This window comes from Falco punctatus, assembly GCF_963210335.1.
Source record: "Falco punctatus genome assembly, chromosome: 5".
NCBI lineage: Eukaryota > Metazoa > Chordata > Aves > Falconiformes > Falconidae > Falco > Falco punctatus.
Window position 1 is genome coordinate 49,567,987 of NC_137584.1, and position 13,801 is coordinate 49,581,787.

The window sequence follows — 13,801 nt, forward strand, 5'->3', positions numbered from 1 at the left end:
TTAATAGTACAGCTTCTCGCAGTTCTATCACCTACCAAGTTTGAGAGGGAGAGTGCGATACCTTCTGGCAGAGCAGTTTAATTTCATTCTGGTCAATTCTGTACAGGACTCCAGCGTAGCTACAAGGCTTCTGTTTTGAGAAATATAGGCAAAAGGTCTGACAGCTAACCTGGAAAACAAGACCAGAAACTTGTGTATGTTGTATTTGACCCGTTTATTAATGGTGAAAACTGATGACCTGTTGTTTTGTATGGTTTTATGACATACCAAATGTAAGTTGAGTGTTCAAAAGCAGCCCTATGGGAACAGAAGCAGGAACACCTTGCTTGCAAAGAAAAGGAGCAAGAAAAGAACATGCTTTGGTGGTTTTGTTTTGGTTTTAATTGCTTTAGAGCTTGATGGTATACTAGTCTTTGGGAACACCAAATGTCTTCTGAGGTGAGGGATATGCAGACCCATGGAAGTTAGTATGGCAGGAGCATGGGTATCACACAAGGGGGGATGGGGTAGAGGAAGTGCCCAACTGGAATTCATAGATCACTTGCTCCCAAAAAGTAGCTGTGGGGAAAATATAATTAAAACCAAATACAAAGCTATACAAAACTATCATGCTTGCCTTTAAGGCTTTTTATTCAACGGTGAAGTAAAATGCACTGTTTTCTCTCCTCTGCCTTTTTCACTAGGATCAGCGGAGGTCAAATGCTGGTGACATTTGCAGACAGCAAGTCAGCTCTTCGTGTTATGGATATAGATGGTGTCAAAGTAAGTCTTTTTTAAACCTATAGCAATTTCATGACAAATTTCTCAAAGGTTTGCTTAGAAAAGAGATAGTTGAGTTTCTAGCTAAATCAATTAGTATTATTTCAGGGAAACTTAGTGCTCACAAAGTCCTTGGCTTTCACAGCCACTGAGGTTTTAATGCAGTATTTCAGTTTCAGGAGGGCAGGAGGTGACTCCTCTTTAGAGCTCCTAAGCAGTGCTTAGGGTCTGGCCTCTGATACCATTGCAGAATACATGGACTCAGTCATTGTTCTGGCACTTAAAGCAGTTCTTCTGAGATTATGTGTGACTTCATACTGTTGCCAAAGCATTCTCACAATTGTGGTTTGGAAATTTTGTTGTTTCTCTTAAGTCTATCAAATAAACTTCTTCTATCATGCTGGAACAACATGATTCATTGGCCTCCATGGCAAATTCAGCACTAGCAGTAGGCGTTTACCTTCCCATCCCCTGCTCTTCCTTCCCACACACATACTCTAAAACTCATCAACCCCCTCATTTATGCTGGCAAAACTGTTTGTGGGCCTGCACTGTAAACTTAACATTGAAGTAATGGATTTAACTCTCATTCCTCTTTCTTATTTGGAGTTTTATCTTTTAATTTGGCTCATTTCATTAATCTAATTTATAGCACGGACCAAAATGTGCACAGTGTGTGAAAGTGCTGGGAACTTGGCAAACTAATTTTCCTGCCAAAGCTGCTGGCTTGGATACATCTCGCCCCAAATGTCAAGGAGCAACACATATAAGCAGCTGTGGCCTTAATCTGTTTAATAATATACTTTCCATATACATCAGCCGTCATATTTAGGATTTTCTGAGCAGGAAGTCTGCTTGCAGATGGCAGGATCAGTTAGCAAACTCTTAAAGCTACTGACTCAAAACTGGAACCGTCCCACACCATGATTACAATCACAGTATTGTTTTGTTGATATTAGATATTTCACCTATTTCTCAAGTATTTCCCAAATGCAGCAGCAATGTGTTTGTGCTGTGAAGCTAATTTTCTTTCAAGAATATTGCTGCAGTCTGAAAACTTGGTTACGGGGGTAGGAGGAGTGCTTCCTCTTCATTTAGCTTCTGAAATGAAGCTTCAGTTGCATCGGTTTCTCAAGCAGTTGGACTGGCAGCACTTGCTTACTCTGTTCAGGTGTTCTCATTTCATGAAGTTGCTTGGCAAAGGGGAAACAATTCTTTCTTTGCATTAGGTTAAAGGCAGAACAGTGAAGATCCGGCCCAAGACTAAGGACTGGCTAAAGGGCCTTCAGGAGGAAATTGCTCGAAAACGGGACAGCATTGTCCCCATGTCCCCCACAGCAAATTCCTGTCTTCTGGAAGAAAATTTTGACTTCTCAAGTTTGGACTATGACTCGGAAGGTAAGCAGCAGGTTTCTGAGCTAAGTTGTGAGAAATTCCTTCATGGACTTTGCCTTCACAGAGAAGTTATAGTATGAGTGTCAGTGGTATCTTATTTTGTAATGAAGCCACACTTCTTAAAAATAGGATTATAACTAAAGCCATGACCTGGCACTGTGCCTAGGCAGAGAACTGTTGCTTAGATTGTCCTGCCAATTTAGTGTTACACTACTTGTTAGAAAATCCAATGTCTATACAGTTGTCTGTATAGAATGAAATACACAGATTACACAAGGAGTTTGCACAACCTGTATATTAAATTCATTGATTGGTAGTAGAGACAGAGAATGCATTTGCTCACTAGTTCTTTGTTGTCTAATATTTTAATTCAGGTGATATAGTGGAGGATGAAGATGATTATTTAGATGATGCTTTGTGTCAACACCTAGTAGCAGACACAGCAGAAGATATGCCTGAAGGCTCTGGACATTTTGCATCCATAGCTCTTGCAAACAAATCTGGACAAAACCTGCGCCTGTATAAAGGTAAAATATCTACCTTCCTTAAAGTAAGACCTGAAGGTTTGTTGTTCTCTTTTTGTCTGTATTTCCCTGTTCATTTATATTTTAATTGTAGGTCCTCCAAAGATAAGGATCATCTTTTTTGCACATGTTCGTGTTCAGCCCCCCTTGAGTTAGTGACTGTAACTGAGGCCCTTAGGCACTGAGGCCCTTAGGCATAACAGCAATACAAATAATAAAGCTTAGATCCTCTGTCTCTCTAGCCCAGGGCAAGGCACGAATGCTGAGAAATGCTGTTTTCCTTTTATAGCCTGGAGAAATTAAGTATTTTTGTTCATTTCATGATGTTTGGCACTGGAGCATAAAACAAGAAATCGTTATTTTCTTATTGGTGAAGGCCAGAGCAAAATCAAACCAAAGGAATCCTGCTGATTCAGTGACGGGCTTTGCTCTGTCCTTTGAGCAATAGCTGTGGCACTGCAGTCATGTGTAAGCTGGGCGATACGGGATGTTGTTGTGTTCAAGTTACTTCCTTCAAAGAAGCCTAAAGTTTTTCTGTTGTTCTCATTTCATTTATTTCTGAAGAAGCTGAGGTTCACACAACAGGTTTATTCATTCTTTTAGTGCTTTGTAAATGTGTTACCTTTTTTCCTGGTCAGCTGGCTTGTTTGCACATTATTGTGAAATGACTCAGTAAAGAGAAGATAAAGCTGTGGAGAGAATACTGATAAAAACTGCAGCAAGAACTAGCCAAACCAGTGGTGGTCTTACACTGGAATGTGATCAGGACATGCTTTGGTGACCAAGCACTGACAGGCTGGGTCACGTATTAAACACTTCATTGTGACAGCAAGTGATTCAGTAGCTGTCATTCTGCACTGTCTCAGAAGTGCTTTGTCATAAAAGTGAAAACTTTTAATACCTTCAAAGGTTGAACCAGAAGTAGAGTTCAAAAAGATTAAATGAAATTCGTAAGTTGACGCAGACAGATTTTCCAAACAACCAGAGTGATACGCAGCTTTTTTGCCCACCTTGAGTCATAGGTTGGGTGCAGCGTGGCCAGACCCAGAAACCTAGCCCTGAGTCAAGGAGTAATCTGTCATTATTAAATACTCTAAAGCCAATCACTTTGTATTATAGGATGCCTTGCCCTCCAAACACCTCTGGCCTACTGTGTGATGATTCATTTAGCTACAGAGAATTGCAATGATTCTTTTCACCCACACTAGCTCTTCTCCACAAGAAACATCACAAAGTAAATGGAGATTATGAAGTGTAGTTTGAAGGAGGTCATGGTGGGATCATGATCTCACACAACTCAAAGTATGATATATTCAATCCATCTTGAAAGTCTCTGCAATTTCAGATGCCTCCATAAGCTTCCAGTTCTGCCTGAGTAACTCCTAATCGAAGGTATGATGATTGTATAGCTGGTGCTAGACACAGATGGAAACCAGTGACGGGCAGAACAGTGTGTATGTGTGTTTCTGAGGTCAGAGAAGGGCATAGCCGCATGAAACTGATGTCCGTAGGAGCTATTGCCATAAAGCAGCAGCCTTTTAGGGGAAAGGACAGAATGGTGATGGCTGGTTTTTGCCTTGTGTTCAGTGTTACTGCTATAAGCTGTGCTTTTAGGTGCCTGTATGACTCCTTGGATCCTACCGATGAGCCTGTATCTGCAGCTTAGAAGTATTGAAAATACAGAGAGATGGGGGAGGGCGGGTTGGGCGGATCACAGGCTCTGTCTCTGTGGCTGCCATCCGCTGCTGAGTGGGAGCAGGAAACTGTGAGGCAGCTCGGTATTCCCTGCAGAGCACAGCTTTCTGACAAACAAGAGCTTGTGTAAAAATGCTTGAAGTATGAGAGGCTGCTGGTACACAGTTCCTTCCCCATCCTTTCCAAACCACAGGGACAAAACTACACCCCGTGAATTTTGGAGCCCTAAAGAACAGAGCTGCATGGCTGGGCAGCTGTGCTGGGGTGAGGGAACTGAAATAAAGCCCTCACTGTAGCAGACTGGGAGACTAAAGCAATCCCTACTTCTTGCCTCTCCAGCTGTCAGATGGGATGAAGGACTGTGTAATTACCTAGGCATATAAGGTGCAGGCAAGGGCTAGCAGACTGGGGCAAGCGTACCTGTTAGGTGATGTTGCTGAAAAGCAGAGATGTGATGAGTGAGCCATTCAGAGGAATTTTTCTCTGGCACAAACCCAGTTCTCCTGAGTGAGTACCTCAGTTGTTTAACCCTCAGAGAGAATTCCTGTGTTCAGGAAGTAAGAGCAAGGGATTGACATGAACTAGCCTCCTCGTGGCTGCCGTGACACAGTTTGAGCGCGAGCAGGTTGCCACCAAATCTGGCTGTGAAAAGCGCAGAATCTAACAAGGTGACTAGTAACCCTGAAATCAGATGCAAACAGCTAATAAATGCTGGAGAAGGAGAGAGAGAAGCATTTGACAAAAGGGTAGATGTTTCCTGGAGCGGGAGCAGGGAGACCTTTGGGGAGAGCAGAACAGTATGAAAGGAGCCATGTCGTCTGGCTGAGGCTGGCCTCTGTCCTGACCACTCAGATTTGGTGTGTCTCACCCAGTGTATCTAATACAGATCCTTCCTAAAATTTCCCTAGATGATACAGACCTGGCCGATCTGAAGCAGGAGCTGGAGGCGAGTGGGGAATGCCACCGCCGGACCCCAAGCAGGTCTCTCTCCATTCCTACCAGGCCTCGGCCACTTCAGCCACCACAGAGGCCTCCCCCTCCTGGTGAGTTTAACCCTTTTTTAATGCTGTGGTAGCCCCATCTGAACGGTTTTGCCTGCCATTTCAGGGTGACAAAGTGAGTAATACCTTGTTCTGGAATGTCAGGCTGCTGAGGTACTTGCCTCCCGGTCTGTTTCAGTCTGACTATGGCTGCCATTAGCAACGGGAGAAGTTTGTCTTTAGGATGTCATACTCCACAAAAAAAAGCCTTTAGTGAGGATGGAATGGCCCATATGTTTCATACTAACTCATCACTCAGGTTAGTGAGTTGACCAGCCACTCTGTGGCAATAAAAATAAGTATCAGGGTTTATGCCTGCTGAGTTCTGAAGTCACTGTTTTCTTACACTTTCTTTGCTTCTGACTTAATTGTAGCCTTCATTTTGAAAAGCTCTGATAAAATACTCATTCTGGACTCATTTTTGTCCTTTTCTGCTTTGCAAGCAGTTCTTGCTCTTGTGGTTATTGAAAGAAATGCAAAGTGACTTAGGATTTTCTGTGAGGCACAGAGGGGAAGTGACGCTCTTTACCTAAGCTCTACCCACCTGAGATGCCATCAGTGCTTTTTATGGCTACTTTTGGATGAATGCTAATTGCCAGATCAGCATAACCATCTTTGCCTTCTGTATGACACAAGCTATACATCACGTTTTTCTTGCAGCCCAAAAGTCTCTCTTCTGTGTATATTTCCCAGTCTTAAATTAAAGGTTCTGTCAGACTCACTGCGGGAGGATGAGTTCTTTGGGATCATTCCCATTCAGTTCTGAGTCTGTTGCACAGAAGCGACACCACCAGTGTCTGTATTTCTGTGCCTGGAATGCAGTGCTCAGCTGAGGTTATCAAATTAATTAAATGAAAGCAAGACTAAGTAGGAAACTGCTTCCTGAAACAGTTCAACATTTCAGCATTTTATTCAGTGTTGAGATTTTTTTTTTCACCTCAGAGCAACAGTTCAGCCCATCACTCCTCCTAGATTAAAGTGTCTGGCCCTTGGCACTCAGGCAGAGGGACTCAAGGTCCCTGGTGTCCTCCAGGAAGAAGGTCTTGCCTAATATGTCTGTCCCTGGAGGAGAAGGGAGGGTGATAGTGTCTTTTTTATTTATCACAAACGATTTCTGAGCACATTGGTTTTGCTCCATTGCAGAAAAAATGTTTTATCAGCTCTTGAATGTAAAAAAGCCATTTTTATTCTGCTTTCAGCTGCGACATCAGGCAAAAAGTCCCCCTCAGATGGTTCCCTCTCTCCAGGAAGCCACTCCACCTGCTCCATCCTGGCAACTGCAAAGCTGCTACCTGGAGCCCCTCAGCAGCCAGTGAGTTCTGCCATTCAGCGCGGCCACTTAGCTTGTCTACACCTGTCATGAAAGGAAGGAGGGAAGGCCACCACAGGCCTGAGCTGGAAATGCTAAGATGAACTTCTTGTACTGTAATACTAGACTGTAGGACCTGCTAGACACCAGAAAAACATTATTAAATTGCCAAGAATTAGAAAGGCCAAAGAGGGCAAAAGAGAATGGTGCATGACCAGGGCACTGTTGGTTTATTCCACATGCTGCTTTCTGACAGATGCTAACCTGAATTTTCAACACTATGTTAATACACTTTAATTCTTTTCAAACCTCTTTGTTGCTGGGCCATGCTACTGCCCAGAATACAGACGAAGTCTTGACTATAGCCAGCAAGGCTTCTAGCCACGTCAGGAGACAGAGACCAGAATGTGGAAACACCTCCCCACTCCTGTCTTGTTGGATAAGAACCGTAATGTATTGAACAAGGGATGGCTAAGGGACTAGCTGTGGCAGTAAGCCACTGGCCTGTCTGTCAGCTGGTAACAAAGATGTAGTATCTGCCAAAAGACTCCCCACCATTTCTGTAGTATTTATACATCATTGAATAGCCACTGGCAAAACCAGAATTTTTTTTTTTGTAATCTTGAGCTTAGCTGCAAGATTACAGGTGTACAAGAAAAATCACTTCTCTCAAAATTACTCATTCTTATATGTTTTTTTTTAAAGCCTAAAGTCCGGACTGGAATAAGTAAACCTTACAATGTCAAGCAGATCAAAACCACCACAGCTGAGGAAGCAGAAGAAGCTATTAGATGTCTTATGGAAGCTAAAGGAGGTAAGCACAGCTTTCTGATTTCTAAAAATCTTTAAATAAAGAAAACTGTAGGTGTATTCATCCATCCCATCATAGCCCAGTTGCACGTATTCCTATTCAGAAACTCACCTGAACGCTGACATACACATTCTTGCAAGATTGTACTTGGTGTTCTCTGTCAGTTTTGATAATACTAACTTTTTTTTCCCCAAGATGACTCAAGCTGTATATTTTGTTGTAGAACCTGTTACGAGAAGCACCTTGGGTTATTTATGTCTAGATTTAGTCTGAAAAATTAAAAGATAAAAGATAGGATCTTACTAAATTGATGGTGCCTGTGTTAGCTCAGAGTTGCATAAAGGATATTTGCTGCTCTATTTAGTGAATGCTCACTGTTCCAAGCAGAACTAGAGAATAAATACAACTGTGGGAGAAATAACCTGGATTCTGTTCACATTTGGCCAGCAAGTATAGTTGTAACCTAGATAGAAGCTTGCATCACTTTAGCTTGAATAGCTAAGTTAAAAGGCTACTCTGTGTTTAGGCTCGCTCTCTAATCCCTGGAGAAGAGAGCTTCTTGCAAGTTAGAGCAGGAAACTAGCTTTGGTACTGAAACGTAGGCAGTGTGAGTATATCCTCCAGGGTGGCAAGCAGTCTTTCTGCTGATGCTGTATGAATGAGAAAGAATGCAGAATGACTCTGAGATAGCTACCTGAGCTTGCAAGGCTCTCAGTTTAAGAGAAAAACATCCCTTTTCATTTGTAAATAGAGCAACTGCAGTCTGGAATAATCAGATTTAATTAGAAATCTCATAAAGGCATCTTGATGTTTGTTCCTCGGAGAGTTCTGTTCATTTGGTTTTGAAATTAGGTTTACTCTCCATTTATTTTGAAATTCACATTCGGCATTTCACTCCGTGTGGGTAAGGGAACTAATCTGGTCAGCATCACTTTCACTCCCTTCTGCTGTACCACCAGTTGGCATTTACAGTTCTTCCCAAAGTACTTTACAAGATGCATTTGGTGTCATCGTCTTGATTTTCCAGGTAAGGAAACTAGGGCAAAAGGAGACTCGGGACTTGAATCCAGTACTCCTGAACTCCCAGTCAGTGTTTTTTGCACTTGGCTAAATGGTAGCACAGCACTGCTGGTTTGGCATGAAATTATTTCAGATAGGAGAGTTTTTCCCTAACTGTCTCTTACAAATGTAACAGGATTGCAAAGGTCTGTCTTTATTTCTAAAACCTACCTTCCTGGCCCGAGCCGGCCCTTTAGGTATCCACATTTTGGAAGCATGATTGTGAAAGAAATTATCTTGAAGCTATCTTCTGATCAGGCCAAGACACTATCTGTTTTTGCTTTTCAGGACTACAGGAAGATGCAGTAAAGCCTGCTCTAACTAGAAACCAGATGTTCACCAAACCTGAGCCTCTTCCCAGCATCACAAAGTCAGCATCATTTCAAGGGTCACAGGCGGGACCAGTGCTTGTGCCCCATCGCCCACCACCCAAAGTTCCAACTGCGAAGAAGCCAGTACCTCTACAAAGGGCCGGAGTTAAGGTGGACAATGTACGATAGCTACTGCAAAGTGCACCCAGCTTCCCTTACACAGTGCGACCAATGGCCGGAGGGGTGGGCTGTTAAACAGTTTGCATGAAGTCCTGTCGTTTAACATTCTTAGCCATCAGGTGCCGAAATGATTCTGTGTATTGTAGTCACCAAGGCATAAAAATGTAAGAAAGATCTGGAAGGAAACAGAGCCTTGAGTTCCTTACTCAGCCGTATCCAGCTTTTCTATTTGTCGGTCCATTCTCTTAGACTTCATTATTTTTCTTCTGGTTAGTCTAAACCTTGTCAGGATTTAAGACTCATTCCGTTATCACAGTGTTTATTTTTGACCAGATCATGACTGGTCTGCTCTGTAATGATCTGAGGCAGTTTCTTCATCAGTATGCTGTTCAGAGACATCTCGCTTTTCTCACACACCTTGTTTCAGCCTTTCACTTTGAATTCTGGATTCTACTCAAGAGTTCAGGTTCTTAAAAATACAAACCTGTAGGTGTTCAAGTTTTAATCTCTGTCAGGTCTCTGCAATGTAGATAATAGTTCTTTACCTCTAGAGCTGTTAAAACGATTATTTAATGGTGAAAGCAATTTTAAGTACAAGAGAAAGACAGGTAAAACCTTTTATACTCTTCCTTTGACAGAACCTCTGCTAGGAAGCTCTGTTCTAACTTGTTAGGACTCCTGCCTCACCTTCCTTTCTAAAGGCATTCATCCTTTATAATGGACTGTGCCATGTCTACTTAGCAGATTCACAAAAGAAAAAAAACCCACACAGCGCAGTGCATGCCCTTTCCTTAAACATTCCGTAACAAGGAATGGTCTGTTTATTTTGTTTATGTTGTCGCCATTCCCAGGGCACTCCTGAAAGGAGCAGAGAGGGATGTTAGTTAGTGATATGAGATCTCCTGCAGGAATATATCTATTTCAGTTTGACTCTCCTTCAGACTTCTATGCCTTCCTCCATCTGAGTGAGTTCAGATGGGAGCAGTGTACTTGAAAACCTCTACCCAGTCCACCTCTATCATTAAAAAAGCATGCAAGCACATGTAGGGAACTTAACAACAGCATATAGACAGAAGTGGCAGGGGATATGTCCATCATGAAATATTGACTAAATATTCTGACTGCATTAAAAAGCCTGTATATTTTTATTAAGAACTAAAATGCTTTCATTCAGTCACACAAAGTGTGAGAAATCTGAAGCAGCTCTTGCCCTCCTGGACTAAGCTGGGCTCTGGTTATTTATGTATTTATAACTGGTGAATATATGCTAGTACTAATCATAGAGTAGTTTGGGTTGGAAGGGACCTTAAAGATCATCTGCTTCCAACCCCCTGCCATGGGCAGGGACACCTTCCACTAGACCAGGTTGCTCAGAGCTCCATCCAGCCTGGCCCTGAACACTTCTGGGGCATCCACAACTTCTCTGGGCAACCTGTTCCAGTGCCTCACCACCCTCACAGTAAAGAATTCCTTCCCTATTTATTTAGCCCTCCCTGTGCATTCTTACTTAAATAATACTAATCAGCAGAGAGATGTAACGAATAAGTAACTCTTCAGAACTGTTGTTAATTTGGCCCAGAGCGAAGTCCTAACATGGAAGAGATGTATTTCTCACACAGGCTGTAGGGTCCTTGTCCTCATACAAGACTCTGTAAATGAACACAGGTCCAAGGTACGATGCATGAGAGCAGACCCAAGCGGGTACAGTGCAGGCTGTCAAGCCTCCTCTTTGTACTGCTTGTTTTTCTTCCAGTACTGCCAGCTTTTCTCAGTAACGCCACCAATAAGACTAGCACTAGTAGTGACTCAGAGTGACATTTTTGTTCTCAAATTTCTTGTTCCTTTTCCCCCTCAGGCCATGCCTACAGAAGAACAATCTGACCAAGCACAGTCTCCTTTTGGCTTGCCAGAGCCTGGTCTAGAAGCCACAGCTCTTCTTAGTCCGACCAGGATTACTCCAGTACCTAAACCCAGAACACCACAACCTGGGAAGCCCCAGGAGAGCAGGGGGAGCAGCGAAAGGCAGCCCCCCTCGGCAAGCACAGCTGAGGCCGTTGCACTGCCTCCCCACAACGCTTCCTTTGCCCCAAAGGTGCCACCACGAAGAAAGAAGTCTGCTCCTGCAGCTCTTCATCTGCAAGTTTTACAGAGCAGCAACAACTCACTTTTTAGTGGGTTAATGTTCAACTCCAACAACAACAATCCTGGATGCTGCTCCCAAGCTCAGGATGCTCGTGTCCCTGTGCAGGCTGCTGTCTCTGCTCCTGCATCCTCTGCCAGCCCAGAAAACAACACAACTAAGCAGTTGGCACCAAATGCCACAGAATTGATGGCTAACCTTCAGGGCCCTTCGGTACCAGGTGGCCAGCATCCACAGCTCTCAGATAGCAGCTCCCTTCCAGAGAACACCAATCTTTTGGACCTGGACACGGATTCTTCCTGCCCTCTTTCCATACAGGCAACATCAGCCACTTCTCCAGCACACACTCCAGAAAAATTTAAACACCCCAGCTTGAAAGATTTCAGTCACTGGGTTACATTTAGTGATGACGAAGACAGCAGTGCACTGTCAGAAGGGTTCAACAAACTGCTTGTCTTCGAACAAAACAAAAATACCTTGAAGCCAAATACTGATTTAGAATTGTAAGATTTTTTCCCCTTAATGTTCCTGCAGAAATCACAATTATGATGCAAAATAAAAATTAATTTTTTGCACAACTATTTTTTATTTAAGGAAATAGGATCATCTGCCCATGCTACATTTCATTGTCATGTTTAAAAATACTGCCCCTGGAGGGAAGTGTATAGAGTATATACAACCTAACATTATCTACAGCTTATTTGAAACATTCTTTATTCTAAGTTATTTCTTTTTATTAATCTACCTTAAGATGTTTCATTTCATTTCAGGTACAAATCATACATAAGAACATGTAATGAGGTATGGAAAAAAGACATCACGAAAAACATTTTTCTCTGAAATCTACATATATTAATCTATTTCTCTCACTTGAAATAAAGCACCCTTATCTTGAATAGTTGACTGCTAGTTATTCTGGAACAAACGTCCAAACGGGGAATATGCAGCAGTATAACTGCAGTAACACGGATATTGTTCTACTACAGAAGTTTCTGCTGTGGAAACAAGGCTTAGGCGGTATCTTCTTGTAGCTCTTAACTAGTCTGCAGTGTTGGCCCCAGTACTTAACTTATTAAACTCATTCCTGTGTTAAAAGTAAAACGAAAGGTGTGTACTATGAGGCTGTAAAGCAGAACCATGAGAAGCGGTGCTCAGGCATCAGCAAGAAATGCGTTTTTACTCCAGACAGGCAAGCAAAGCCCCATATTACAACAGACCTCTTCCAAGCGCTGTGCTGCTACTGGCGCCGTAATAACATGCCTCCACGAGTCTGGAAGGCCAGGGTAGCCCCTCAAAACATGGCTCCAGCCTACAACGAGATCAAAGGCCTCCTGAGTTCGTTTTCTACCACTAGGTTCCAGAACTCACCCTGGGTTTTGTTCACAGCAAGTCAGTGCCAACCACCATACTTCACACTGCAAGAGCACGTGGGCAGTGACAGCCCCGTTTTGAAGAACTGCTATAGGCTGCTTGTATATTACCTGTGCAAATACTGTGGGAGTACAGGGAATAGTCGTGCCCAGCTGATGACATCGGTCATTAGCATATTCATGTCTTATGCTAAAGGGAGTTTAGTAATTCAGTACTTGTGTCCCTGTTCCCATTCTGCTTCGTAGTAAGAAAATGCCATTGCCAGTCTTATTTCCACAGTGCAGATGAGGAAAGAGCTGGTCTTGGAACCTAAGTTTATGCACAGTATGTGCAACGCAGGCTGTGTTACATCCTGAAACCGAGCCACACACACGTGACTGGGAATGGCAGAACCCTCCTGCGGAGAGGAACAGTCGCTTACGGCCTAATGAGTTTGCCCACTCGCAGTAAAGCTCAGCTTGGCCACCAGGCTGGTTGCTCTCGCTATGCATTTCTGCTGATCCTCAGCTATGCAGTCTGTTTATTTTGTACCAGGGTAGGAGCTGCCGTGTGCTTCCCAGCCACCTCAGCAGCTGTGGCAAATGCATGCTGCAGCAGAGGGCCAGGCAACCCTGAAAAACAGTAGGATCACAGAGCATGAGCTGGGAAGGCTAAGAAACAGCACCAGGCCTGGGCACCGCATCTAAGACTGAGGACAAATTGAAGGCTCACGCGCGGTGCCGTAGGCGGCTGTTGCTCAGGTGCACTGTGCATCCAGCCACACAGGGGTGCAGCCGGGAGGCAGCTGCAACGCACAGGGTAAGACTAACTACCATAATCTGTTCATTGCAGGTTCTTGCAAACAGAAGGTTTGAAAGATGATCATGTCCAATGGTTCCGTGACAGCCCAGCCAGGGGAAACAGCCCCTGTTAGCCACTGCAGAAACTCCAGGCAAGTAATCCTTCATGCCTGTTTTGCTTCTCCCTCACACTTACTCCCTGTTCCACCACAGCCTATAGGGCAAGTGTTTCGGGCGAGTCTATAGGTCACTTACCACAGTGGGCTGGCTCATGAAGTCCTGCTGCTCAGAGCAGACGATCTCCACAATGAAGTCACTCCTTGTTTGTTAGCGAGCCGGCAGTCGTGCTTCTCAGACACCCGAGATTTTGACAAGGATAATCCACGGTGCTCAACACGTCTGCTACTTGCTCTAGCTTGTGCAGGTTT

At 43.6% G+C, this 13,801-nt stretch overlaps 1 protein-coding gene across 3 annotated transcripts in view; it reads left to right on the forward strand.

The window, feature by feature from the left end:
* The window catches only part of SYNJ2 (synaptojanin 2), an 80,838-nt gene that overhangs the window by 60,149 nt on the left and 6,888 nt on the right, over positions 1-13,801 (forward strand). Inside the window, exons 20-27 of one of the 3 annotated variants that reach the window (XM_080388462.1) lie at positions 684-762; positions 1,989-2,157; positions 2,529-2,681; positions 5,282-5,416; positions 6,613-6,725; positions 7,428-7,536; positions 8,881-9,074; positions 10,939-12,119. In XM_080388462.1, the coding sequence (XP_080244588.1) occupies positions 684-762; positions 1,989-2,157; positions 2,529-2,681; positions 5,282-5,416; positions 6,613-6,725; positions 7,428-7,536; positions 8,881-9,074; positions 10,939-11,730 (1,744 nt within the window). In that variant the 3' untranslated portion in view covers positions 11,731-12,119. Of the gene's footprint in view, positions 1-683; positions 763-1,988; positions 2,158-2,528; positions 2,682-5,281; positions 5,417-6,612; positions 6,726-7,427; positions 7,537-8,880; positions 9,084-10,938; positions 13,526-13,801 lie in introns of those variants that run through there. The other 2 variants (XM_080388461.1, XM_080388463.1) reach the window with 2 other exon arrangements.